This window comes from Cervus canadensis, chromosome 29, assembly GCF_019320065.1.
Source record: "Cervus canadensis isolate Bull #8, Minnesota chromosome 29, ASM1932006v1, whole genome shotgun sequence".
Classification (NCBI taxonomy): domain Eukaryota; kingdom Metazoa; phylum Chordata; class Mammalia; order Artiodactyla; family Cervidae; genus Cervus; species Cervus canadensis.
In genome coordinates this window covers 40,321,862-40,347,033 of record NC_057414.1, presented here as the reverse complement: position 1 = coordinate 40,347,033, position 25,172 = coordinate 40,321,862, and the positions used below count along the sequence as shown (strand labels likewise).

At 58.0% G+C, this 25,172-nt stretch overlaps 1 protein-coding gene across 21 annotated transcripts in view; it reads left to right on the top strand.

The window, feature by feature from the left end:
- Positions 1 to 25,172, top strand: part of NRXN2 (neurexin 2) — a 110,178-nt gene that overhangs the window by 79,803 nt on the left and 5,203 nt on the right. For 13 of the 21 annotated variants that reach the window (XM_043452200.1, XM_043452197.1, XM_043452195.1 and 10 more), the window contains 5 exons: positions 1,297 to 1,478; positions 6,001 to 6,172; positions 10,224 to 10,313; positions 13,714 to 14,039; positions 16,419 to 16,497. In XM_043452200.1, coding sequence (XP_043308135.1) covers positions 1,297 to 1,478; positions 6,001 to 6,172; positions 10,224 to 10,313; positions 13,714 to 14,039; positions 16,419 to 16,497 — 849 coding nt within the window. The remainder of the gene's footprint in view (positions 1 to 1,296; positions 1,479 to 6,000; positions 6,173 to 10,223; positions 10,314 to 13,713; positions 14,040 to 16,418; positions 16,498 to 25,172) is intronic. The other 8 variants (XM_043452211.1, XM_043452201.1, XM_043452212.1 and 5 more) reach the window with 1 other exon arrangement.

Below are 25,172 nucleotides of genomic sequence, written 5' to 3'. Positions count from 1 at the left end.
GGGCTCTCCCACCCCACAGCCACACTTTTCTCCCAGTCTACTCCAGGTTTTCCCCCTCAGGCTCATCTGCCTCTCTTTTCTGTCTGGATAAGTCCTCCTCTGAACCCCTCTCCCTCAAGAAGTGCTTTGAGAGGAGTCGTTAGTGGCTAATTATTTAATTAAGCATTTTATGGATCTCATCTGCTCCATTTATGTTCTAAAGAATGCAAGATTGTTGTCTTCTCTTCTCTGAAGGCCCCAGAGCACTAGTCCTCTAGGCCTCCCAGACAGAGCTCCCTTCCCAGCAACTGGGTGACTGGCCCCCTACCCCCACTGCGGTCATCAGTCTGCCCCCACCCCCCACCCCCAGGGAGCCCAGGCAGCCGCGGGAGGGGACGTGGCGACTAATGGGGTTTATTTTGGGGCTGAGATCGTTAGGGACCTCACACCCCGCCCCCGGCAGCCGGATGGCAAAGAGGAGACAGAGGGGGAGAGAGGGTGGGGTGGGGGAGGGGTGGGAGAGGGTTCCCTTCACCATCTCTGGCTCCCACCCTCCTGCTTTCTCTCACCTACACCCCTCTCTGTCCCTCTCTGTCCATCTGTCTCTCTGCCTCCTTCCTCCTCTGGTTGTCAATCTCCCCCCCCACCCCCACCCCCTTGTCTGTCTCTTTTTTTCTGGGCAGGACTCCAGGACCCCCTGTTTTGGCACCCAGGCAGCCCCCTAGTTGGGAGTGGAAGCAGGGAGTCCAGGCAAACTGGGACCAGGCTTTGCAGGGGCTTGGGAGGGGGTGGGGGGCAGGTGTTGGAGGGGCGCCAGCCTGCGGGCTATGAGTCAGAGCCGAACACAGCCCCTGCTTCTCCTCCCGCCATCGCCTGGGGCTCCTTTTGCCTTGGTGCCTGCTCCACTCAGCCTGCAGAAGCACACACCTCACACCTGTCACCTGGGCCGGGCCTGGGAGCAGTCGAGCGGGGCCCTCTAGGTCCTGCCTGCCCCTGGTGATCATCTCTGCCCCCTCGCAGCATCTCTCCAGGCCCTCTCTCTCTGTGTCAGTCTCTCTATTACCTCTCTTTTGCGGTAATTAAAACTGGAATTCTTGATGAGGCAGCTACATCTGTCTGTGCGCATGCACAGGCTCCCAGCCGGGCACCCGCCCGCCAACTGTTCCCTAGGACGGCAGGGCCTGGTGGCCGCTGTGGGTCTCACAGCTGAAGCCCTGTACCCTAAACCCATTGTCTCAGGGCGCTGGCCACAGCCCTAAGGACCTGCTAACCACCCCCCGACGTCTTATCTCCCTCTCCCTTTCCTTCTCTCTGCAGCTGGAACCACATACATCTTTGGGAAGGGGGGAGCGCTCATCACCTACACGTGGCCCCCCAATGACCGGCCGAGCACAAGGATGGACCGCCTGGCCGTGGGCTTCAGCACGCACCAGCGGAGCGCCGTGCTGGTGCGGGTCGACAGTGCCTCGGGCCTCGGGGACTACCTGCAGCTGCACATCGTAAGAAGCGGGGCCACCACCCCCAACCCCTCAGTCTTCCTACCCCAGGTCCACTCGGTCTCTCCTGCCATGGGACCAGCACCTTAAATCTTTCCCTTCCGTGGAGCCCCCAGAATCTCTGTTCCCTGACCCCTGGGGTTTCCTCCCTGTGGTTCTGCTCCTGGGACCCCCTCTCCTGCCCGTTATTCAGTGAAGCTCCCCAGCTCTGAGCTCTGAGACCACCTGTGTCTCTGACCTTCCTAAATGTAGTCAGGGGCCCCCTCCAGGCTTCCAGGCCATTCTCCTGCAGCCTTCGGGGCTGCCCTCGCCTCATGACTGCCCTGGGCTGCTGCCCACTCACTGTGACACCAACTCGGCCACCCACTGTGTCCCGTACTTTGTCCTGCTCCTCCTTTGGCCTCCCCGCCCCGGGACAGCCCACCCTTGTTTCTTCACCTTGCCTTTTGATCCTGTCCCGCCTCTGCCCTGCCCTTGAATATTGTTCCCATGACCTTTGCCCTCGCAGCGGCCACCTTGCCCAGCCTCCTAGCCATAGCTACAGCCTTTCTGGCCACAGCCCTGCACATTCCTCCCTGACTTCTTGGCCCAACCCCACATCTCCACCCTGACCTCCGAGCCCCACTTTTCTGCTTTTCTCTGTGCAACTCCCCTCCTTGCCCTCTGCTCTCTCCCACTGCCTCCCCCAGGCCCCTCTCCTCACAGTTTCCATCCTAACTCCAGTCTTGAAGCTGCCCCCTTTCCTCCCCATCTCCGGTCCTGCCCCCACACCCTTCCCTACAAGCTCTAGGTGGCTCCGCTCCATTTCTACCCTAAGCCTCTCCCCACTGTCTTAGCCCCTGGGCCTCTGACCTGCCTCCATCTCTGCCTGTGCAGCCCCTTACAGCTTCCTCCCTTCCCTGCTCGCACCCCAGGCGCTGACCTGGGGACCCTGAGCTGGGAGGGCTGAACAGGCTGGCCAGGCTCTGTGTGCTGGAGGGATCTTCGTGGGGGACCGTGAGCTTCAGGGGAGCAAGAGGGCAAGGGGAGAGGCTTCTCTGGGCTCCGGCCCTTCCTTACAGGACAGCTTTTTAGGCTCCCCAGGCTGCATCCTCTCCCCCAACATGGACAGGAGGGAGTGAAGGAATGAGGCCTGAGGGGAGATGGCCTGTAGGCAGAGTGGAGCTGGAGAAGTGGCAGCTGATGGGCGCCGGGCGGGGGAGGCCAGGCAGCGAAGCGAGCAGGAAAGGGGTGCAGAGGGAGGTGTGGCAGAGAAGGCTGGAAGCTCTGTGAGCGGGTGTCTCCGCCCACGTGAGAGGCAGTGCGATGGTGTGATGACTGAGTGTGACAGCGTGGGGCCGGTGCACGTTGATCATGTCAGGAGCGTTCGGGGGCACCGTGGGGGACAGTCTCGTGGCCTCTGGTTGGGCGTGTCGCTCTATATTTGTATTCCTTGGCCGTGTGGTGTTTGCTGCCAGTTCAGTCTCCTGAGCCTGCGTGGCGGGTGTGACTGTGCTCCCGGGTCCTTCGCTGTGGGTGAGGGCGGCCGCTGTCTCGTCACATAGTTGTGAGAGGCTGTGTGCCCTTTGGAGCAGATGCCTGGGTTTGAGTCCCCACCCCGCCTCGTCCTTGCCCTGTCTTCATGCGGTCCCCTCATCTCCTGTGCCTCAGTGTCCTCCTCTGTGAAGTGGCATGGGCAGAAGACAGGGAACTGCTGGGGAGGTTCGAGATGATGCACGTAAAGCTCTTAGGGCATTGCCCAGCCCCTAGGAAGCACCATGTCCGGTAATAGCCCGATCGCCCGTGAGTGTCCCCCTGGATGAGTTGATCTGCAGGTGGTCTGTGTCTGCCTCATTGATGACTTCTGTCTCTGTGCCTGTGGGTTTAGGAGACAGGGTCCCCCCAGTGCTGAGGAGACGGGGCGGGGGGACAGGGAGCGGGGAAGAGGTGCCTTTTCCCCCTCTCAGCAGTTACCCACTGCCTTTGCTGGGTGCTGGGTTACAGACGCCTGGTGCTGTAGAGGGCGGGGCAGGGCGGAGTGGAGCTGGGCCTGGGATGGGGAGCCTGGCAAGGGTGGGGGGCCCTGGAGGAAGTGTGGGAGCCACGTGCAGGGTAAGCCGGGCACTCGACGGGCTCGAGCCCCCTGGGGCAGCCCCCAAGCCCCCTCTTCCCCTGGTGACACATCAGCTCCCACCACAGCGTCATTAGCAGCTCTCAGAGAGTGGGGAGGCGGCAGCAAAATAAGAGAAAAGCAATTTGACGTTTCTAATAAAGCGTCGCTCCACTTTGCCAAATTAATTTTGACTCCCATAATTATTTGCTGTAGGAGCGGCCTCGTTCTTCCCGCCGCCGCCTAATGAGGTAATTGGGGAATTAGGAATTAATGACTTTAACAGAAGTGACAACTGACTTCACGTCGGGAGCAGCTCTGGGAGCTGCCTCTTCCCCCCGGAGTGCACGGCTCTGGGCTTGGCTGCCTCCTAGGAAACGGGGGTGTCCTGCCTTCCAGCCGCTCTGGACGGCCTCTGTTTGCCCGGCTCTCAGACCACTTCCGCTTGCTGACTGCCGTCACCACCCAGCTGAGCCTCGTGGGGAGAAACCCTCAGAGGCGCCCAAGGGGCTGGCGCTGTTGGATTACTCACAGCAGTACTGAGGTCTGCTCCCCTCCTGTGAGGAGCAGACCATCACCCCTTCTCCCTGGATGTCACCAGTCTGCAGGTGCTGGGTGGGTGCAGCTTGCTAGTACTCTTTGTTAGGCAAGCCCAGCCTCAGTTTCCCTGCTTTGCTGCATCTTTGAAGAGGTGCTGCTATGTGTAGGGCTCTCTGTATGTGTGTGTGGCTTTCCCAGGTTCTAGGAGGGGGAGAAATGGACCCACAGTGGGGAAGGGATATGGCCTGGGTCTTCAGGTAGACCACAGGTGACAGCCTGCTCCCCCACTCTCCCTGCAAACCCCATGCCTGCCTCGTCTGAGCCACCCCGGCCCTCTTTCAGTGCCGCCGAGCCTCCTGACCCTGTTGGATGCAGGAGGTGGCTGCTGAATGGCTCCTCATGCCCAGGCTGGACTGGAACAGTTTTTCAGGAAGACTCCAGGAGTGTAGTGTGTTCTGGGAGGATCTGGGTCCCCCTGACTGTGAGGGAATCTGTGTGAGTGTCTGTCCCAGGTGGAGGAGGGTGTGGGAACTCAGGAGGCTGAACTCGGGGTACTGCTAGGAAGCACAGGGGAATGGAATAGGGGCTCAGGTTTAGGGCCCAGAGGGCCTTGCGCTGGCTTCTTTAGATGTCTTTGCTCTTGAAGGAAGGTTGGTCTCAGTAGCCTCTCAGATCACCCCCAGCTCCAGCACTCTGAGTTGGTGTCTCCCCAGACTGGTGGGGCAAAGCAGAAGAAGGCACTGGCTTTGGAGTCAGGCCAACTGGGGCTCAAACCTGGGGTCCCTTTCTTATGAGCCATGGAATTTGGGGATATGTTTACCCTCCCGGGGTCTCCGTTTCCTCCTCAGTGGAACGCGGATGCTGTACATTCCTGAGGGTTGCCGTGGGGGTGAAGGGAACATGTGTGTGCAGTACCCACAGAGGGCCTGGCACCACTGAGGGCTTCAGTGAGGCTCTGGCACCACGGACAGAACTCTTCCTGGACTGGCTCCTGGGCAGCCTGTGCGGGTTTCCCACAAGGCCCTCTCTGAGGCCTGGGGCTGGGCGAGTTGCTCAGACCGACTCTCTGCTCCCCTTCTCCAGGCTCAGTCCCTGTCTTTCCTCTTCCTGTCCATTCCCACCTGCCTGCAGCATCCTCTACCCTTATGCCCCCCTCTCACTGTTCCTTAATGACCCCGACATGGTTTGTCTCCTGGATCTCTTTCTAACCCAACACCCTCCAAAACATGCAACCCAGACCCCCTACCTCTGCTCCCTTGACTGTAGAGGGGCTGCCCCCACACTCAGGCCTGACCTACATGGGCTGATGCCCGCTGATGCCCTGGTGACAAAGCCCCCAGGGACTTGCCCAGTGCTGAGCATTCAGGGGAGGGGAGGCTAGAGCTCGGAGGTGTGTGCGTGGGGGGAAGCCAGACCCTCCCGAGGCACCAGGCTGGCTTCTGTGGACTCCCCTGTTGGTCGTGCCTTAGGGAGGCCTCTACCCTCCATGCTTCCACTGGTCCTGGCTTGCTCTTGATCATCCCTGTCCAGGGCCTGCAGGCCCAGTGGCCCTTGCGTGGAGTAGGCGCCTCGTAAACATTTGTGAACATTTTGACTGAACCTAAAAGCAAGAGGTGAGTGTGGTCAGCTGATGTGCTCCAGGTCCATGCTCTGCACCCTACAGTGGCTTCTCCAACCTCTCTGAGCCTCAGTTGCTCCCTCACTCGCGTATGGGGGAGGGGGCAAGCCAACCTCCTTGGGCAGGTGAAAGGGTCCAGTAAAGACAGGGCTGGGAGACGTGTGTTGTAAAGGTGTTAAATGCAGCAGAGCTGGACCGGTGGTGGTCACAGGAGGAGTTCTAGCGGGAGTGAATGGTCGTTCCCTCCCAACCCCTGAACTCTGCCTCCCTGTCTCCAGGACCAGGGCACCGTTGGGGTGATCTTTAACGTGGGCACGGACGACATTACCATCGACGAGCCCAATGCCATCGTGAGCGACGGCAAATACCACGTGGTGCGCTTCACTCGAAGTGGCGGCAACGCCACCTTGCAGGTGGACAGCTGGCCGGTCAACGAGCGGTACCCGGCAGGTAGGCGGCGAGGCGCAGAGGTGTGGCGGGAGGGGTGGGGCAGGGCGGCCAGGGCTGCTTCCGGTGGGAGCGCTGCTGGAGGCTTCCCGCTGCGGGAAAGGTGTGGCTTGTAGGGGCGGAACCAAGGTGGGGCGGGGCTAAAAGGAAAAAATGGGATTTGAAGGGTAGGGGCGGGACTGTGGGAGGTCAGCTCGCAGGGGGATGGAACAGCTGAGCCAGGAAGGATGCAAGGGCAGGGTCCCATTTGCGGGTGGGGGATGAGAGAAGCGAAGGAAGGTAGAGGTAAGGAGAGTCTGACGTAAGTGAGGGAAGGATGAGCTGAGAAAAGAGGGACAGGTGGAAATGGGGCGGCAGATGCAGACACCAAAGAGAGAAGATTCAGAAGTAACCCAAAACGGATCTTGGCAAGGAAACAGGGCTGTTCCCAAGGATAGAACCAAGGCAAGAACCAAGGTCTTTACAAAGAGCAAGTCGAAGGTTCATATTAGGTGAACTAGATAAAGAGAAGTAACCATGGAGACCTGGAGAAAAGGAACCCCAGTGTGTCAAAGAGTAAGGGACATCGTGAAAGGGAGAGAGCGACAAGTGACAACAAGAGCGAAAAATAGGTCAAGTGCCTCCAACAAGGCTTCGTCAACAGCCTACTGGTCTTAGGTCCTGTGCTAAGCTCCGAGGACACAGGGCACAACCCCTGCTTGCAGGGAGCTCACAGTCATGGAGGCGGAGGAGCGCAGGGATGCAAACAGACGTGGTTCAACAGTGTGGCAGCGGTGGTGGCCGAGGGCCCACCAAGGTCTGAGGAGCACGAGGGAAGGACAGGAATGAGGGCCTGAAAGACACGAGGAGGCAGAGACTCTGCCAGAATCTGAGGGAGGCAGAGAAAGAGCCTCAGAGTGAGAGGAAACAAGGGAGGAGCGATGGAGAGATATGGAAATAGTCACCGAGACAGAAGCAGAAACGGAGGCACGCCCGGAGTGATGCAGGGAGATATATGGAGCTGCTGTCTCGCAGATGCAGCCAGCAAGAGAAGAGGTGGCCAGAGCCTGGGGAGGGAGACGAAGAGAACCCCAGTGCGGGAGACAACAGGGAGGGGAAGTGGAGGTACCGTAGGAGAACCGCAGATGCACTGAGACGCGGAGATACAGGCTGAGTGACACTGCAGAGTCGTGTGCACGGGGCGACTGAGGAGCAGAGAGAGCACGTGCAGGCTCAGCCCCTCTCCTCGGCCAAAGTGATGCCCAGAGAAGCTGCCCTGTGCTGGCTGAGGGGGCGGAAGGATGTGAGAGGTTCAAGTGTGCAAACCCTCATAGCCCACTTACACTGGGATGAAAAGGCTCATGTGGGCTTACGGCTCACCGACACATGGGCTTGTACCCAGACACTCTCAGGCAGCCCCTGAAGACAGAACCCCAAAGCCCCCTAATAAATATGGAGACTGACACAAATGCAGGCCAGCCCCAGACACACAGACACTGGCAAATATTCACGTGGTCAGACACACACAGGGGGAGAAAGCCCTACAGAGGGATGCCAGCTTACACTGAGGCCTGGGCATGTGTGGGGCAACTCAGGCACATAAACGTTCCCATTGCAAGTGCCACAGACACGCCGACACCGACAGGCCAGGCTGTGGGCCTCAGACTTCGCTCTTTCTTAGACACACACCAGGACAACCTTTGCAGCAGTGAAGACACCAGCCTGCACTGGACAGGGCTGGACTCGGGGAGCATGAAGCTTTACGTCAAGCCAGAGCTCCTTCCGCTGGATCCCAGCAGGGCAGATGCAAGATTAGAAGAGTCACACCCGCCCTCCTCTGCTTGGGATCCCTGGCTGGGGTTGGAGAGGCTATGGGGTGCCTCCTTGACTGCCAAGCAGAGTAACCTGAGGCCTGGTGCCCTATGAGGGCAGATCACCTACAAAAGCGAGTGTCACCCTGAGCGACACCAGCAGGCCAGAGTAGGGTGTGCCTGGTCCAGACTCTCAGGAAGCACAGACATGCAGCCCAGGGACCCCGAGTCAGCAGGACCTGGCTTTTCATCCTGCATCTGCTACTGACAAGCTGGGTGACTTTGAACAAGTCATCTAGCGCCTCTGCATCTCAGTTTCTACCTCTGAAAGTTGGGGATGATATCTGCATCATAGCCATAGTGTGAGAGTTCCATGAGATGACCTAAGGAAAGTGCTAGAATGGCATGGCATAGCAGAGGTGCTGTGTAAATGGAACCTTGTTAGAATTGTGTGTGCCAGTGAGGCAGACATACATTCTTCCCTCCCTCTCAGGACACACATACGGACAAATACATGACCACACGACAGACACACACATACACACAACTGTCCGGTGGGAGTAGGTGCCTGGACACCCCCTGCCCTCCTGCCTCTGCGCCTCCTCCCTCCCCTCCCCCGCTCCTGCCATCTGGCTGCTGCTCTCCTCCTCCAGACTCTTCTGGGGCCCCTCCCAGCCCCAGCCCAGTGCTGTGCTGCCTCGAACAGAACACAGGACTCTGCCGGTCACTTGCCAGCTGCAGCTCGGTGGGGGCTCCCCCTGGGCAAGGACTGGACTTCGTCTTTGCATCTCCAGTACCCAGTACCAGGAATAGAGAAGACACTCAGGAGATGTTTGTTGAGTGACTAAACGAGTGGATGATCCATTTTTGTCTAAAACACAAGTGACCTGACTCTGTGGATTCAAAGTCTGTGGAACCTTTGGGAGGGCAGGGTCTCACTGCCTCGTAAGCATCCAGGGAGGCCCCATCCCTGCTGGAGTGAACACACCACGGGAGGTTCATGGGAGGTGAACACAGGCAGGCCCAGGCCCAGGTCTCGCTGGGCAGGTAGCGCGGTCGTGCAGTGAGACATAAGAAGGAAAATGCCCCCAAAGTGCATGTTACTGAAGATCGTGTCAGTGGTTTCAATGGGTTGAGTGGCCAGGTGCCCAAAGGAAATAACTTCCATTTCCACAGCTACAGTTTGGGGTCACCCACAGCCTTGGGGGAGAGCTCACAGAACACACAGACACACAGACACAGACAGACAGACAGACAGACACACACACACACACACACATCCTCCTTCCTTGCTGTGAGCAGAGAGAACAGTTGTTTATGGACGGGCAGCCAGGATTGAGAGGAGAAAGGCTCAGGTTGGGGCTGGGATGGGTCCCCAGGGCTGGAACGAAGCGGGGACCTGAGTGGAGAGGAGTCCGAGGGTCTTGGAGTGAAAATGAGAGAGAGGGGGATGAGAGCAAGGTGCTGCCAGGCGGAGGAGGGCTGTGGGCGGCTGCAGGAGCCTGGGGGTGGGCCGGAGTGACAGAGGAGATGCAAGGGTTGGGCGGGGCAGCTGGGGCGCTGTGACCAGGGTGAGAAGCCTGGAAGTGTCTTCAGTGAGAGCGGTGGGGGCTTGGCGGGGGAAGTGCAGGTGGAAACCAGTGGTGGGGTGGGGTGTGGTGTGGGGTGGGAGGTGAGGGGAAGCTGGGAGTTCATCACAGAACCTAAAGGGAACCGAGGGGACTTCGAGAAGTGTTTTAAATCTCACTGTTAAATGCGTGTGCCGGACCACCCCCTAAACGCCGCATAAACCCCCGCTTAACCCGTCCTTCCCACTTCTAAACCGCCCTCTAAACGCAGTAACCAGCTGGGTCGCTAAGGCCTTCCACCCCTAACTTAAACCTGCTAAATGCCCCTCCCCACCCCTCTAACCCACTCTGGGATGGGGAAGGAAGCGGGCAGACAGATAAACCTGTTTAACCTCTGACCTTTGACCTTCCAGCTGCCTCTTCTTCCATTCCCCTTTCCTTTTCTTCCTTGTTCCCTCTTTTTCTTCGGGTGGCTCCTGCCCCCAGGATGGGGCTGGCTCTGCCTGGGAGCCTAGGGAGGGGGACCGGAGGGCGGACGAGGGACCGGCGTTTCTTCTCCCGCCTTGGGTGGACCTGCCCTCTCTCCGTGGGATGTGGCTGCTTACTCTGAGTCTCCTGAGAAATGCATAATTACTTTTCTAACTCCTTTGGACTTCGCCGCCTGAGAAACCTACTGTCTTTCTAAACTTTTCCAAGGAAACTTTGATAACGAGCGCCTGGCGATTGCTAGACAGAGAATCCCCTACCGGCTTGGTCGAGTAGTTGATGAGTGGCTGCTCGACAAAGGTAATTAACCAGAATTAATTAATTAATTAATTAACTTTAAAAACACTATCTTAAAGGTGCAGAGCTCTCTCTTTCCCCATCCGAGCCTTCCCCATCGCCCACCCCCTAGTGAAAGGACGATTGTCCGGCCAGGGTGCTCCCTTCCTCTTTGGGGTCATGGGTCCGTGGCTTCTAGAGGAGTGGTTGGGGCAGGGGTGGGGCTCTTCCTAGAAGTGGGAGAGCTCGGTCTCTTCCTAAACCTGTGATGGGACTAGGGTCATCGAGGAGATGCTAAACCCCTCCATGAAGGCAGGGTGAAGGGCAGGTGGGGAGGGGGCTGCCCTGTTGGCTCAGAGGTTCAGTCGAGGGCCAACTGAGGACCACAGCACGCTGGGCAGCAGACAGCTTTGGGAAGCAGAGGGTGGTGGTCCTAGGATCCCAAGGAGGGATAGGAAGACCTCACAGGGCTCATCTGAGGAGAAAAGGGAGGAGTGGGGGGCGGTGGGGCTCAGATCCTACTGGAAAGATCGAGAGCGTCTGTGAGGCCGCTGTCTCTGGAAGGGGCCCACCTGGGTCCAGAAGGTCTCAGATGCAGTGGAGGTTGGGGGGAGACTAGGAGGTGGGGGAAGAGGTGGCATTTCAGGAGGATTTCTGTGCCCGCTGAGCTGATGAGGAAGACAGAACAGCTGGCTAAGAGGCGCTGCTGGGTGTGAGGGAGGAGGGAGAAGGCCACTTGTCACCAAGGGAAGTTGGGGCCAAGGGCAAAGCCATCCCATTCCCTTTGGAGAGGGGGCGAGCTCTGTACCTCTAAGGCTAAACTCTAGGGGGGAAGTAGCACTGTTAAACCTCCACCTAACCAGCTGATAACTGTGCTTTTAAATGTCCACTGGGGCCTGCCCCAACTAAAACCCCCAATGTCACTTCCAGCCCCCCACACGGCCAGCGGGGACTAAACATGCTGATAACCAGATGTGATAAATCCATAGCAGGACAAAAAGTTAAAGGGACTGTAACAGATATCGCTAAAACCTACAGCCCCCAGCCACACTGGGCTACTCTCTCCAGCGGGGTGAACTTTAACCCTTTGAGGAGTTCATGGTGGGTGGGGCCCCAGGGGCCTAGTTGGCTCACCTGTGTAGCTTCCTCCCCATTACCCACCTCCCTCTCCCAGAATCAGAGAGGCCAAGGGAGCAGCTTGGGCTGAGGCTGGGACAACTTGTGACCCCAAGGGTAAGGAGAGCTGGACAGGCCAGGGAGAGGGGCCTGGGGGGCAAGCCTTGTGGTCCAGTTGAGAGAAGAACTCCTGCTGGTGGTTTGGAACCCCAGTCCTGCTTTGCTCCTGTAAGGTTGTACCTTCTCTTTAGGCCTCTGGTTCCCCTTCTAGAAAGTGCAGGATTGGGCCAAGTTCTCTAGTATTTCCCAGAGCGTGGCATGGCCTTGGTCAAGGCATCGGCTCCCTCCTCGGGGAGACAGGGACAGTGATCCCTGCTCAGCCTGCCTCACATGGGGTGCCGTGAGGATGAGATGAAATGAGGAGCAGGAAAGCATTGGAGAACCAAAGCTGGGCATTCTTGGAGAGATTACTTTACCATCAGCTCCTAGCATGTGGTAGGTTCTCAATAAATATTTATTGAGTGAATCCATTTTTCCAGTTCCAAAACATATCCTGTGAAGCATAAGTCCCATGAGATGCTTCTTGATAAAGAGATTTGCGGTTAAAAAAAAGAAGAAGAAAGAGAGAGAGAGATTTGTGGTAAAATGAGCTTGAGAAATCGGAATCCTGTTTCTTCCTCTTGGAGAGGCGTATGAACATGCAATTTAATAAAGGCTCCGAGAAGTCCTGCGAGAGAGAAACCTCTTGTTTAATTATGAAATGTTTGTTTTCCAAACTCATTTGACCACTGTGAACCTTCTCCTCTTTGTTTTTCTCCTAATTCCCACGTGCGGGTGGAAACTGGACACAGTGATCCTCAGGGCCTCTCTGGTCCTGTATTGAACTGCCACTCACTAGTTCTCAGCTTCTGTGGGCTCCGGCTGCCCCCTCTGGAAGATGATGGCCCTGCTCCAGGGCTGAGGGAGGTACTGGGCAGAAGGAGGGCTGCAGGAGGAGGAGAGGCTGAGCAGAGGGCCTGAGCAGACACACCTGTGACCGATCATTGGCCAGAGGCCAGACAGATGGCTGGGGGCCCCAGAGGTCTGGGTGTTCCAGGGAACCCGTGTTTCCAGCAGGAGTGTGGGTTTCACAAGTTGGACTGTCCTCAGCCCAGGTTTCAGGGCAGGGCTTATAGGCACCTAACTCTAAACCAGATCTTTAACGAGGTACTAACCAGAGGCTAACAAGGGCTAAGCCAGGCCTTAAACCCCCAGCGCCAGCAGCTGAAGGTCCAGGGGAGCAGGGGGCAACCTAGTACTTCCTCTGCCCACCTCCCCCCACAAAATAAGCAACATCAAAACCAAAGTTAAATCTAAACTTAAACATAATAAATATCTTTTCTAAAAACCAAACCAAAGCAACAAACTCAGAGGGTTAAACTGACCCCCAGATCCACTAAAACCAAACAGAACAGCCAAAGCCCACCCAGGTGGGAATTCTGAGGTGTCACTGCTGAGTGAGGAGCGAGGTTGGAGCTGGAGTGGTTTTTTTGGCTGTCAGCGAGCGAAGCAAGGTCCCTTTAACATTTTCCATCTCTGTGCTTGCACACCCTGGTGGGAAGGAAGGACTCTGTTCTCCAGGGCGTGATCCCCAGGCTGTGGCTGAGCCTTGAGGGGAGGAGGGGAGCCTGGCCAGAGGTCCGAGGGCCGGGTGGTGGCTGGGAGGGCTGAGTGCGGTCCACGTGGCTGCTCCTAGCCTCACGCATGCTGGCCCTCCCCCCACGCACTGTCCGCCCGGGCCTCACCTCCATCCCTGCCCTGACACGCATTGACCACGTGGCCTGGCAGTCGCCTCCTCCGTTTCTGCCTTTTTGTCTCCTCTGTCTGCTGCTTCCGAGGGCTCCGTGGCTTGGGGCTGGACACGGGGTGTGGGAAGTTGGGGGAAGCAGAGAGGGAAGATGGGGATCCAACTGAAGGGAAGGAAGGGGGCGATGCCCCCAGAGCAAGAGAGGAGGGGGGGTGGGAAGGCCAGAGGCCTGAGCATGGCAGGGAGAGGGGGGAGCTGGGCCCCCTTTCCCAGCCCATGTGTGCCCTGGGGCCCCTTCCCCTCCAGGGTCCCTGCTGGCTGGACCGGGCTAGTGGCTGACGAGGACTTTCCCTTTGGTGTCTGCCCCTTCCTCATTTCTCCCTCCCCACCCAACCCCTACTTGCTGGTTTCCACCTCCACCCCTTTCCCCGCCTTGGACACCCCCTCCTTCTCCATCCCCTTTCTGGTCTCCCCCTACTGCCTGTCCCCTCTCTGTCACCCCTGCCCCTCCCCACCCCCCAGGCCGCCAGCTGACCATCTTCAACAGCCAGGCTGCCATCAAGATCGGGGGCCGGGATCAGGGCCGCCCCTTCCAGGGCCAGGTGTCCGGCCTCTACTACAATGGGCTCAAGGTGCTGGCGCTGGCCGCCGAGAGCGACCCCAACGTGCGGACCGAGGGCCACCTGCGCCTGGTGGGGGAGGGGCCGTCCGTGCTGCTCAGCGCGGAGACCACGGCCACCACCCTGCTGGCCGACATGGCCACCACCATCATGGAGACCACCACCACCATGGCCACGACCACCACGCGCCGGGGCCGCTCCCCCACGCTGAGGGACAGCACCACCCAGGTGAGGGCCCCTTCAGCGGCCGGACGAAGGACAGGGACTCAGGTGGGAATAGGGCTGACGTCTGCCTAGCAACCCCAGCGCCCGGGAAGCTCTGAGGGGACGGTGGTTTAGATGGAGCCGGCAAGGTCTCCTTTCTTGAAGCGCTTGTCACCCTGGGAACCAGGGATGTCGTAGATGTGGAGGTGACCACTCTTTCTAGGGGGACCATTCCCAGAGTCGAGAGGAAGTTAGGTACCCTAGCTAGACCAGGGAAGACCACCCCCGGCCTATGAGAGAGGCGCTACTATAGGAGGAGAGCAGAGCTGGGAAGGAAGGCTTCCTGGAGGAGGCATTCCAGGCCTCTGCTTGATGCTTCTACCTGGAGAGAGACCCCAGAGAGACCAAATTGGGCTGGGGGATGGAATGACCCCTGCTACCTGCCTAGTAATGAAGGCCATACTTGGTGTTGTGTGGGCATCGAGGGGGAGACAGAGGGAGCCAGGATGGCACCGCTCTGGGCAGGGCACAGAGGCGACAGCACTGGAGCGGTCAGCGGCTCACCCGGCAGCGGCCCTTCTCCAGAGGCTGGTGGAGGCCGGAGCAGCCTCTCCCTGATGGCTGGTGTCCTTGCGGTGGCACTGCCAGCCCACTCCCGTCACAAGCCCTCTCCGTGTGACCCCGAGTAGACGCCACCGTGTAGCAGGCCTCAGTGTCCTCCGAGCCTGCGGCTCAGAGCCAGGCAGTGCAGACAGTCCCCTGGTGCTTTACCTCCCTCCCCCGGCCTGCCCCACCTGCTGAGATGCTCTCCCCGGGTCAGGTTTGAGTTCATCTCCTCTTGCACCCAGGGGAGCACCCGAGGGGGCTGTATCTGAGAATGAGGCTCTGCTGGGACAGGAGAGGCCTGACTTTCCTGGTGGCCAAAGCTGACTGAGCATATGTGACTCACCAAGGCAGCCCCGGGTGCAGCTGAGTTTTCAAGCTGTTGCCGTCGGTCACTGATGGCCTGAGAGTGGGGGTTCGCACCTGGCACACTGGACCTTGCTTAAGGACCCTGCTCCCTCTGCCCAAGCCACTCCTGTCCCCCATCGCCCATGGCTGCGGGCCTCTGGGCCTGGCGGGACATCTGTCGTCCCAGGTGAGGGAGGGGCTGGGTCAGTCACGGGGACAGGTCCTACCTCCACCACCGGCCTGAAGTTTCTGTAAATGAGGGCTGGGCTCTCTGAGCTCCCATCCCCTCATCCCTGCCAGTCTGTGCGGGAGGGGCCTGGATCTGGCTGACAGCCTTGTCCAGGCAAGAGAGTCAAGCCTGAACCCCCTTCCTTTCTGCCTTCAGAGCCAAGAAAATTGAGGGGACCCGAATGCCAGGCCTTACCCCAGGGAGCGGGGAGCCCTGGGGAAAAGGCATGGCTCTAGCCAAGGCTGGGCACTGGCCATGCCCAGTGCCTGATGGCAAGAAGGGCATCCAGTCTCATGTGAGAAGATGGGCAGACCGTCTAGGCAGGAGAGAGGGGTGGGGTTATAGGGGGCACAGCTGTGTGGTGGAGCCTGAGGCCGGGAGAGAAGCAGAAGGAAAAGTAGTCTTCCAGGCCCCACCTTGCCCTTCAGTGAGGGCTGCAGAGTCCTGAGATCAGCGGGTGGGGAAGAAGTGGGATGTGACTGGTTCACCCCTTACCCAGCCCAGACTCCTCCCATCATTGACCTTCGACCTGGCCTGCTCCCTCCACTGAAGTCTTTAATTCCCTTCCTGCTTGGAGTCTGGGTTTCCCTCCTTGGGTTTCTTCCCTGTCACCCCCTGTGTATCCCCCCTCCCCTTACACTCACTCATCTTGGGGATTCTCTTTCTTTGCAATCAGGAGGAGAGAAAATGCTGACAAAGTCGACTCCCGTTGTCATGGCAACCACAGCCCTAATTATTGTGTGCAGCCCGGTTCCCGGGCTCCAGGAAGGGGGTTGGAAGAGAGATGAGGATGGTGGGGTGGTGAGGCTGGGACTGAGAAACCCCCCAGGTTGTGCTCTGCCCATGCCAGCCTCTAGAGGCCCCTGTGCCTCACTTCCTTGCCACCCTTGGACCCTCTTGCGCTGGTCTTGCAGTCACAGGTCCGGCTTGAGTCCCCCCAGCTTCCCAGAAATAAAAGGCACAACATGTGCTGTTTCATTGATCCCCAGGAGCACGGGAGCTGCTGCAGGGCAGGGCTGTTCAGTCAGCCTTGCTTTGCATGGGGGAGGTGGAGGCCCCTGGGTCACCCAGCAAGCTATGAGAGCTGGGGTGTGGACCAGGGTGTGTGTCTCTGCCCAGGGCCCATCCCCCATCCTGTCCCACAACTCAGGAGGTGGCCGTGGGGCCTGCTGACCCGCCCTGGAATCTTCCTCTTTCCCCCCCACCCTCCTCTCGCCCCCCAGAACACAGATGACCTCCTGGTGGCCTCGGCCGAGTGCCCGAGCGATGACGAGGACCTGGAGGAGTGTGAACCCAGTACTGGTGAGTGCCTTTCCCCCCTCCCCTGCCCCGGGCCCACTGCGACGCTGAGGGGAGGGGGGCGACTGTCCCTGCCCCCGGCCCAAGCCCTGCCAGAGGCCTGCTGCCAGGCCTTAACTTTTCCTGATAGCTTCCTCTCCCTTCCTGCCATTACCGCCAGGCCCCAGGAGTGCTCCCTGGTGAGGCCGTTTTTGGCCTTTTGGTGCCACAGCCCTCAGAGGCAGTGTAGTGAGGTCCTTAGCTTGGGGTTCTAAGGTTGAGGGCCAAGGGATGCCAGGAGGGAAAGAGGGAGAATTTACCCTAAGATGAGTAACTACAGGTCCCATGAGTCCTTATGGTGTGTTGGGGGATGGAGTATGGGGATGGGGAATGCAGGCCTAGGAACTACAATTCCCATCAGCTCTTGGGTTCAGAACTGCAATTCACATCAGTCCTTGAGGCCTAGTGTTCTCTTGGTCACTAGAAGAGGAGGTCTCTGCTGGCTCCTGAACCCTCCTCACTCCCAGTCTCAGGGAGGTGGCCAGACAATCCTGGGGCTCCCTGGCCAAGCTGGGGGAGTTAGGTGGGAGGTGCCCCAGCCAGGCATTAGGTCCCCAGGGAGATTGGGCCTGGGGAGCTGCTCTGGGAGGAGAGCAGAGCTGGGAGGGAAGGCTTCCTGGAGGAGGCATTCCAGGCCTCTGCTTGATGCTTCTAGCTGGAAAGAAGGGTGCAGCCCCACAGAAAGAGACCAGATTGGCAAAGCAGGGGTGGGCCTTGGGTGCCAACCGAGAAGTATGGGGTGTGGAGCAGCACAGTGGGTGCACGTGAGCAGGTGGGTGGCAGCTGGGAGGAGCTGAGGTCCTCGTATGTGAGGCCAGCAGCAGGAATGGAAAGAGACTGAATGTGGCCTGTAGGAGCACGTGGGCCTTGGTGGTGGCCTGGATGAGCTCCCAGGAGCCTCATCTCTTGCTTGGGTTTTGCAGAGACTTCTACCCATTACTTTGCAATGTGTGATGGCTGGGCTGTTAGTACTGGAAGCTGGAGGTTGGGGCAAGTGCCTGCAGGGTTGGGGTTGGGGAGGGTGAAGGGGTCAGCTGAGGTGGGCAGTGTGACCTGGGCAGAGCCTGTGAATCTGGCCTGGGGGTGAGCCTGGGGGGTCTACCAGCCACAGAAGAGCCACTCAAGCTGAGGGTGGGCTGCAGCAGGCATGGAAGGAGACTGAATGTGGCCATTCAATGGAAGGAGTGTGGGCAGAGCCAGAAGACCCTGGAGCCTTGGGGCAGAGACCAAGGGTGAGGGATTTCTGGGGCGCAGGCCTCCAGGCCTAGAGGCTGATGCCTGACCGCCCTGTGTCCCCCAGTAGGCTAGAGTGAGGGAGTTGTTCTGGAAGTCCTGGCCCCTGAGGGACTTGGGGGAGCCTCTGGTTACTGGGCTGGAAAGGCCTTCACACCCACAGCCAGGACAGTGCTTTCTGGACGGATGCCCTCCACTATGGGAAGCTCTTCTTTGGGGGGCTACCCCATCTCCCTTGGTGATCTTGGCTCAGGGATGCACCCTCACACCCACCGTTGCTTTGGGAGGCTCTGGGACTCTGGCACCTTTTACAGAGCACCCTCCTCGCACCCCGCTTTTCCGCAGACTAGTCATTGAAGGGGTTTCCTGTAGGCGGACACGGAACTTCCAGCCCAGGCCTGCAGGAGGGGCTGTGCTGCAGGGTCCCATGGGAGCCCCGGGATGGGACTCTGGGGACAAAAGGCTGTGTGGTCACGAGAAAAAGGCACTGCTTGGCCCCACCGCACGTGTTTGCACACTTGGGGATGTGAACTGCTGGGGTGAGTGGAGAAGTCTCTGCTTTCCCCGGGCCCAGCAGATGGCCGTCCTACAGCGACAGACAGGGCCACCCCGGGGCCATGCACCGTCCATTGAGGCTCGGGCTTCCCAACCCCACCCAGGATCTCAGGGGCCTGGCTGTGATGCTGAGTGTGTTTGCAGGTGGCCGGGTGCTTTTAGGTTGTGTTGGGACCAGGGATTGAGGCAGAGCTGAAGTGGGCAGGTCAGTTGCCTTCCCTCCATCAAAGGGTCGAGTCTGTGAGGGGACCATGGAGGGCGGAGGAGGAATGGAGGCTGGGGGCTGGGGAGAGGCTGGTGGGCCAGCCTTTAAAAATAAGAGGGCGGGTGGGCAGAGGGCATGCTGAGTGTCCAGAAAAAACCCATGGAACCCACCTTGAGATCTGCATCGCACATGTTTGCACCTCCACGTTCACGCTGCTCTGAAATGCTTAAATTGGATTTTTATCTCAATGAGAGGCCAGACAAGGGCCAAGATGACTCCAGGGTCCCTAGACCATGACACCTCCCACCTGGAGGGGGAGGGGCTCGGGCCATAACCCCTCTTGTGCCCCCAGTGCAGGGAGGTTTTTTCTTCAGCAGACACCAGGCCTCCTTGGTCTCCAAGGTCAGTGTCAGAGATGGAGGCAGCCTGGCTAGAGACAGCAGCTACCTAGGGCTGGCCCCAGGCTCGTTGCACCTCTCTCACCTACCAGATCCTCCTCCCTGGCGTCTAGCTGTGAAGCCTCAGGTCATCCCTGACATGTTTCTCACCTTCTATTGACTTGAGCCCCTCCCCCGGCACCCCAGCTTGGAGAACCCATCATCTGACAGTCACTTTAGTGAGGGTGCTGCCCAGCCAAAGAAGGGCGTTGTGTTGATGGATGCGGTGTTCAGATTCTTTCTAGTAGGAGTGCCTTTAGGGAGCCATGTCCTGCAGAGAAGGCACTGTGACCCACCACCCACGCTGTCTTAGCCGGCCTGACCCACACCCTGTGTTATGGGCCTGGCCTGTAGGGATCTCACCTCTTAAGACACACAGAAGTGCACTCACATGCTCAGACCCACAGAGGGACCCAGCTACATGCACACATGTGTCTGACCAGAGGCACGCCCACATCCTGGCACACACATTTATAGACCTACTGGCAAGCTCATTCATGTCCACTTCGACAGGTCCACATATATTCAAATCTAAAGGGCACACACCACTTGTGCCCAGGCTAAAAGAGGCGCACATATGCTTAGATCTAAAGAGACATGCTTGTATTCAGAGCCCCAGAAGTCTGGCACACACAGGCAACCCCGCAGATGTACACAGTTTCACAGAAGCACACACGTGTTTAGAGCCCCAGTCCTGCACGTGTGTGCTTAGGGCTCCTCACCTAGATGCGGGCTCACAGGTGTCTGCCTGCTCAGACCCACAGCTTTCACACTCAAACACAAGCCCAGCTGCACGAGGGTGCCATGCAGCATGTCTTTAACCCACCAAGGCAGCCGTGGGTGCTCAGAGCTGCACATCCATGCACTCACAGCCCCACTGAAGCGTGCATGTGCACATCTATTGAGGGGTAGACCAGATGTTCAGAATCACATGCACGTGTTCAAAAGCACTCACATATTTTAGATATTCATGAGACACATATGCCTGTGTGCTCAGACCCTTAAGGCCCACGTGTATACGAACCTGAGGCTCTCAGAATTCCACATCCACACTCAGCTCATAGAGGCACACACATGTATACAAATCCACCTGTGTCACAGACATGCTCACACATGTGCTCAGGTCACAGAATCCTCCATGTGAGCTCTGACTTGCAGATGTTCACAGATGTGTGTGTGCATGTTCCGAGTAGGCACACACACTCCGTGAGCAAACTTTCTGAGGTGCAAGCACATGTGTGTACACACAGACATGTGAATTTAGGGATGTCCATGTCTGCCCCAGGCTCACAGAGGTGCACGAGTGTCATAGCTCCACACACGCACACACTCGGGCTCAGACCTACTGTCACTTGCACATCTGTTCACAATCACTAAGATGCACACATCCTCAAAGGCATGTCCTCGTGTACCGAGTGTGTGCTCATATGAGACCCCTGAACTTGTGTGTGTGTGCACATCCTCAGGCAGGCTGTGTGTGCACAGACCCAGGGATCCACGCACAGACCCACGTTTCTTCAGCCCCACAGACCTGCACCCCTCCCCTACCACCCGGGAGAGGTGCTCCTCAAGGCCCATCTTAGCTCATTCCCACCTGCAGGCCCCTTAGCTTGGACACACACATGTGCTCAGACCCCTCAAGGCGTGCATATGCATACTCAGTCCCACAGTGGTGTACACACACATGCACACACACGCAGAGTCAGGTCAGCACTGACCCACGTGGGCGCTCACAGCTGCTCATACACTTACTCATACACTCAGAGATACACACGCAGCTACACATAGCACACCTACATAGCTGTGGACCCTCTGGCCAATCACACGTCTTCAGAAGCAGTACAGTGCCTGCCTCCCTGTTCACCAGGTGAGCTCACAGACCACAGCGACCCGCACACACACGTGTACCCAGCTTCACATAAACCCCCATGCTCAGACCCAGAGAAGCCGCCTCATGCACGTAGCCCACGTGTGCATCCCTTCCAAGGCTCTGCTACAGTGCACACGTACACGGGGCCTCAGAGGCATACACACGCTTAATTCCACAGGCACTGACCCATTTGCTTAGACCCACACATTTAGCTCAGAATCAGAGGCACCGGTGTGTTCAGATTCTAGCCTGTCTTAAGATAACACTAGTTGTTATAACAAACAAGCTCTCAACACCACGGTTTAACACATAGAAATTGACTTCTCCTTCACGTAAACACTTCCTGATGGGTGCGCAGCTCTTTTCCAAGCGCTGATTCAGAGTCGATCTCTGTCCACCTTGAAGCTGCACCGTGACTTCCCTAGTTGTGGTGGAAGGGGATGAATGGGAGGGGCACAAGGGGAGGGTTTATGGGCCAGGCCTGGGAGGGAGGGGGGCACGTAGGCCGTGCTGATGCTGCCCTCCAGAGCACTGTCCTGTGGCACAGCCTAGCTTCCAGGTAGGCTGGGAGGCATGGCCCTGCTGTGCTCACAGGAGGAAGTCAAAACAGATTTGGTGACCAGCTAGCCATTTATCTGCCACAGTCTGGGCTTTGGGTCACAAACAATCCATTCCACTCTCTCCCACACACTGAGCACACCCACCCCTCCCCAAGGGAGACACCCAAAGCCCCCTTCCCCGCACCCTGATTAGAACAGTCTTCTCAGAGGAGAGGATGTCTGCAAGATAGGCCCTCTCCGTAGGGTCCAGACTTAGCTCCTGGGTACCCATATGTGGTCTGGATACCCACTAACTAAAAGGATAATTGATCTCACTGCCCACACACCCAGAACACCAGAGACAACCACCACCATAAAACCCTGCATCCAAAGAGAAGGATGGAGGGCACACAGCAGCTTGTAGTTCCTAGTATTGGGGAGATCCAGTCAGCAGGCAGCTCGAGGCTCTGCCCTCAGTGGTGGGGACGTTTCCCCCTGAAACCATGCTCTGCTGTCTGGAGAAACTTTCCTCTCCTTTGTCTGGAGCCCTGGTGCTGCCCTCTGGCAGGTCCCTCCAAGTCCTTTATCCTTCATGGCCATCTCTGGGTGGGTGTTGGGAAAGCATCCTCCTTGGAGGCCCCACAGCCTTGACAGTCCACTTCCTGTGCATATTTGGGGGCCCATAGGTTGTTTTGAGGCTCAAACAGTCAACAGACCCACACTCAGACTTCTCTCCTAGGCGTCATTCTCAAACCTGTTTATTTCTTTGTTTCTCTGTCCTCTCTTAATTTAGCGGTGACTATCTTGAGGGCGTTGGGAACAATCAGGTGGGGAACTGGTTCCTTATTCTGATCCTAGAAGCCAGGCTGAACCCTGTTATTCAGGTGGAAGTGTCACTGAGCCACTGTCCCTGAAAGCCGTCTCCAGCCTTCTCTCTTAAGACTTGGGGTTGGGGGGCAGTGGCTCTTCTGACATTTGCAGGCCTCATATTCTGGGCTCTCTCTGGTCCCTTCATCTCTGTTGCAAACCCAGGAGTTCTTGTCTAACATTGTCTCTTTTTTGTAACACGTTACTAAATGCAGGAGGTGAAAGCCGGCCCTGCCATCCTGACTTTCTGAGCACTTTCCCCTAGTGCCTCAGCCTCAGCAGGCGTGGGGCGGGTCCCAATCCAAGATGCCAGCTGTCCTGCGGCTGCGTTATGTGGTCCTGCCTCTTTCCAGCCTCCAAATCCATCTCCTTGGATTGTTACCTGAGGGCCACAGGTTTTTGTTAATGTGACACCCACTCGGGGCTGTGTCTGTACTAGTGAAGGTAATGTGTGTTTCTGTAACAGATAACCCCCGAATCTGAGTGGGTCCTTCAAGGGAAGTTTCTCACTCAGGGGAAGCCCTACCTGGGTGACCAGCAGGAGTGCTTGGGGAACCCAGGTCCTCCAACCTGTGGCTCCTCCATTTCAACAGGAGGTTGGCAAGGTCACTGGAAGGAGGAGAAAGAGTGCAGAAGCTCACACCTTGGAGTGTTTATGGGCCAGTACTGGCACTGCCCACTGCTCCCTCCTGTGGCCAACCTACTTGCAAGGGATGCTGGGAAATGTAGTCTCACTGCCCGAAGGAAGAAGGTGGTCACAGAGGCACATGGCGTGTGCTTAGACCCACGGTGGTAGGCTCTCATCTTCTCAGGGACACATTCATGCATTCACACGGGCACACATGAGCTCAGACCACCACGCACAAACCACGTGCAAACCACATACAGAGCACAGACTCACTCACATGCTCGCACGTCCGCTAAGACTCGCTGCCATGTGGGCTTACGTGCCCAGATCCATCAAGGTTCATGTCTGCGCGCACATGCACACACATGCTTAGAGACACAGGCCCAGGTGCACAGAAACAGGCCCCTTCAAGGGGTGGGTGAACATGTGTGCACACAGGATGCGCCGCACCGTCTCAGACCTTAGCTCCACCTTGGCGCTTGTCTGCCCCTGCTGTGTGGGGATTTCAGGTGGGGAGGGCCGGCACCCTTCAGGCCACTGCACACATTTGCACAGATTGTTCTCTGCTGGAACAGGTGAGCAGGTGAGTAAGGGCTGAAATCTCGCCAGTGCTCTGCTTGCCAAGCCGTGTGTCCTGGACCCTGGAGCGGGGCTGTGTCCACCAGCAAGCTAAGATGTCTTTTCCAATTTTGCACAAAGATACAATCTGCCAAACCGTGTGCCTGCAGGGCTGTGGTCGCATTGAAGGGCTGCCGTTTTTCTAATCCACATTAAAATGCTGGACTAGTGGCCTTCTTAACATCACAGCCAGGACAGGGCACCCAGGGCTGGTGGATGAGGCCTCAGGCAGCTGATTGCTTCATCTCTCTCAGCCTCAGTTCTAGATGCTTCTTTGGAGTTGGGCAGATCTTGCTTGGGTGGGAATGGGGTTCCTGGGTAGATTTCCAGTCAAGGGCCTTCTGTGCCCTAAAAGCAGAAAGGGTCCGGCTTGCCAGGCCAGCAGCCCCCAGAGGCAGGGTTTGCTGGGGGAGGAGGGTGCTTGGGAGTGGCTTGTGGTCTCCTTGGCCGGAATGGAGTTCCCTTTAGTAAGAGGACTGCCATGCACTGAAATTCAGTTGCGGAGCAGTGGGTGAGTGGTATCTATGATAGATGCCCCTGTGAATACTCCCCCAGTGCTGCGTTTGCCTGAAGTGGGGGCGGGGAGAGAGGCTGTCTAGGGCCCTTATCAGACCCCCAGGGGCACCCCATCCTAGTGTGCACCATTGGGGTAGAACCGGACCCAGGATTCCAGGCAGCATGATTCTTCCTGAGACCACACCCCAGATGCCCAGTGGGAAGGGTGACCTGGGGAGCCCCCAGCTGGACTTCTGCAGTGAGGAGTCTCAGAGGGTTCCTCCCCTCCTCTAGGCCCCACTAACTCCTCACTGGGGCAAGCTTGCCTGACCGTTTCTGGACTGATGAATGACCTCAGGAAAACCCGGTACCCTATTTTGAGTGTGACTTGACTGCCACAGAGCCCAGGCTGGCTTGAGTGGGTGCTGGAGGAGGAAGGCAGTGTGGGGTTGCAGTAGTGTGTTGTCTTGTGGAGAGGGTAGGGGTTGTGGGGCCCAGGGGGGACTTGGTGTGGGGGATGGAGGCTTGTATTCAGGGCCATGAGAAGGGGGCATCAAGGGGCAGGTGTGGCAGTGTGGGGGATGTGGGTGAGGGTAGGACACCCTCAGGAGATGCCCTCAAGGCCTTGGACCCAGGGGAAAGCCCCAGAGGAGCTGAGATTGGAGGACCACAACCTGGAGATGGAGGCAAGAAGTGGCTGGGGTCGAAGGGCAGGGGCAAGAGGTCAATGTGACCAGGCCTGGGAGGGTTTGGAGGTGGGGATGAGGGAAGTGGGGTGCTTTACAGGGGGACGCTGGGAGCCTGTGTGCCCCAAGGACTTAAAGAACCAGTGAATTACAGCAAATGGTTGTAGGGTGGGAGACTCAGGATGGGCAGGACTTGTCTGTGATCCAAGGCCTGAGGCCCCTGAACACCTTCATCTAGCGGGGTGGGGATGAATAAGAGGGTAGACAGCCAGATCTGTGCCCTGATTGGCCTGATCAACCCCCTCTGGGCTGTGATGTGTCCCCACCATGGGTCTCCTGGTCCCATGTCGTGGGCCTGGCATTCTGCTGGAGCCCCAGCTATAGCTAGCTTGTCAAGGAGAAGCCTGTCTAGGACAAGCCTTGACCTTAAAGTCTCCAGGAACAACTGGTGGCCCAGTCTAAGATGGAAGATAGAGGGGACTGTGGGTGAGAGCTGGGCCCATGGA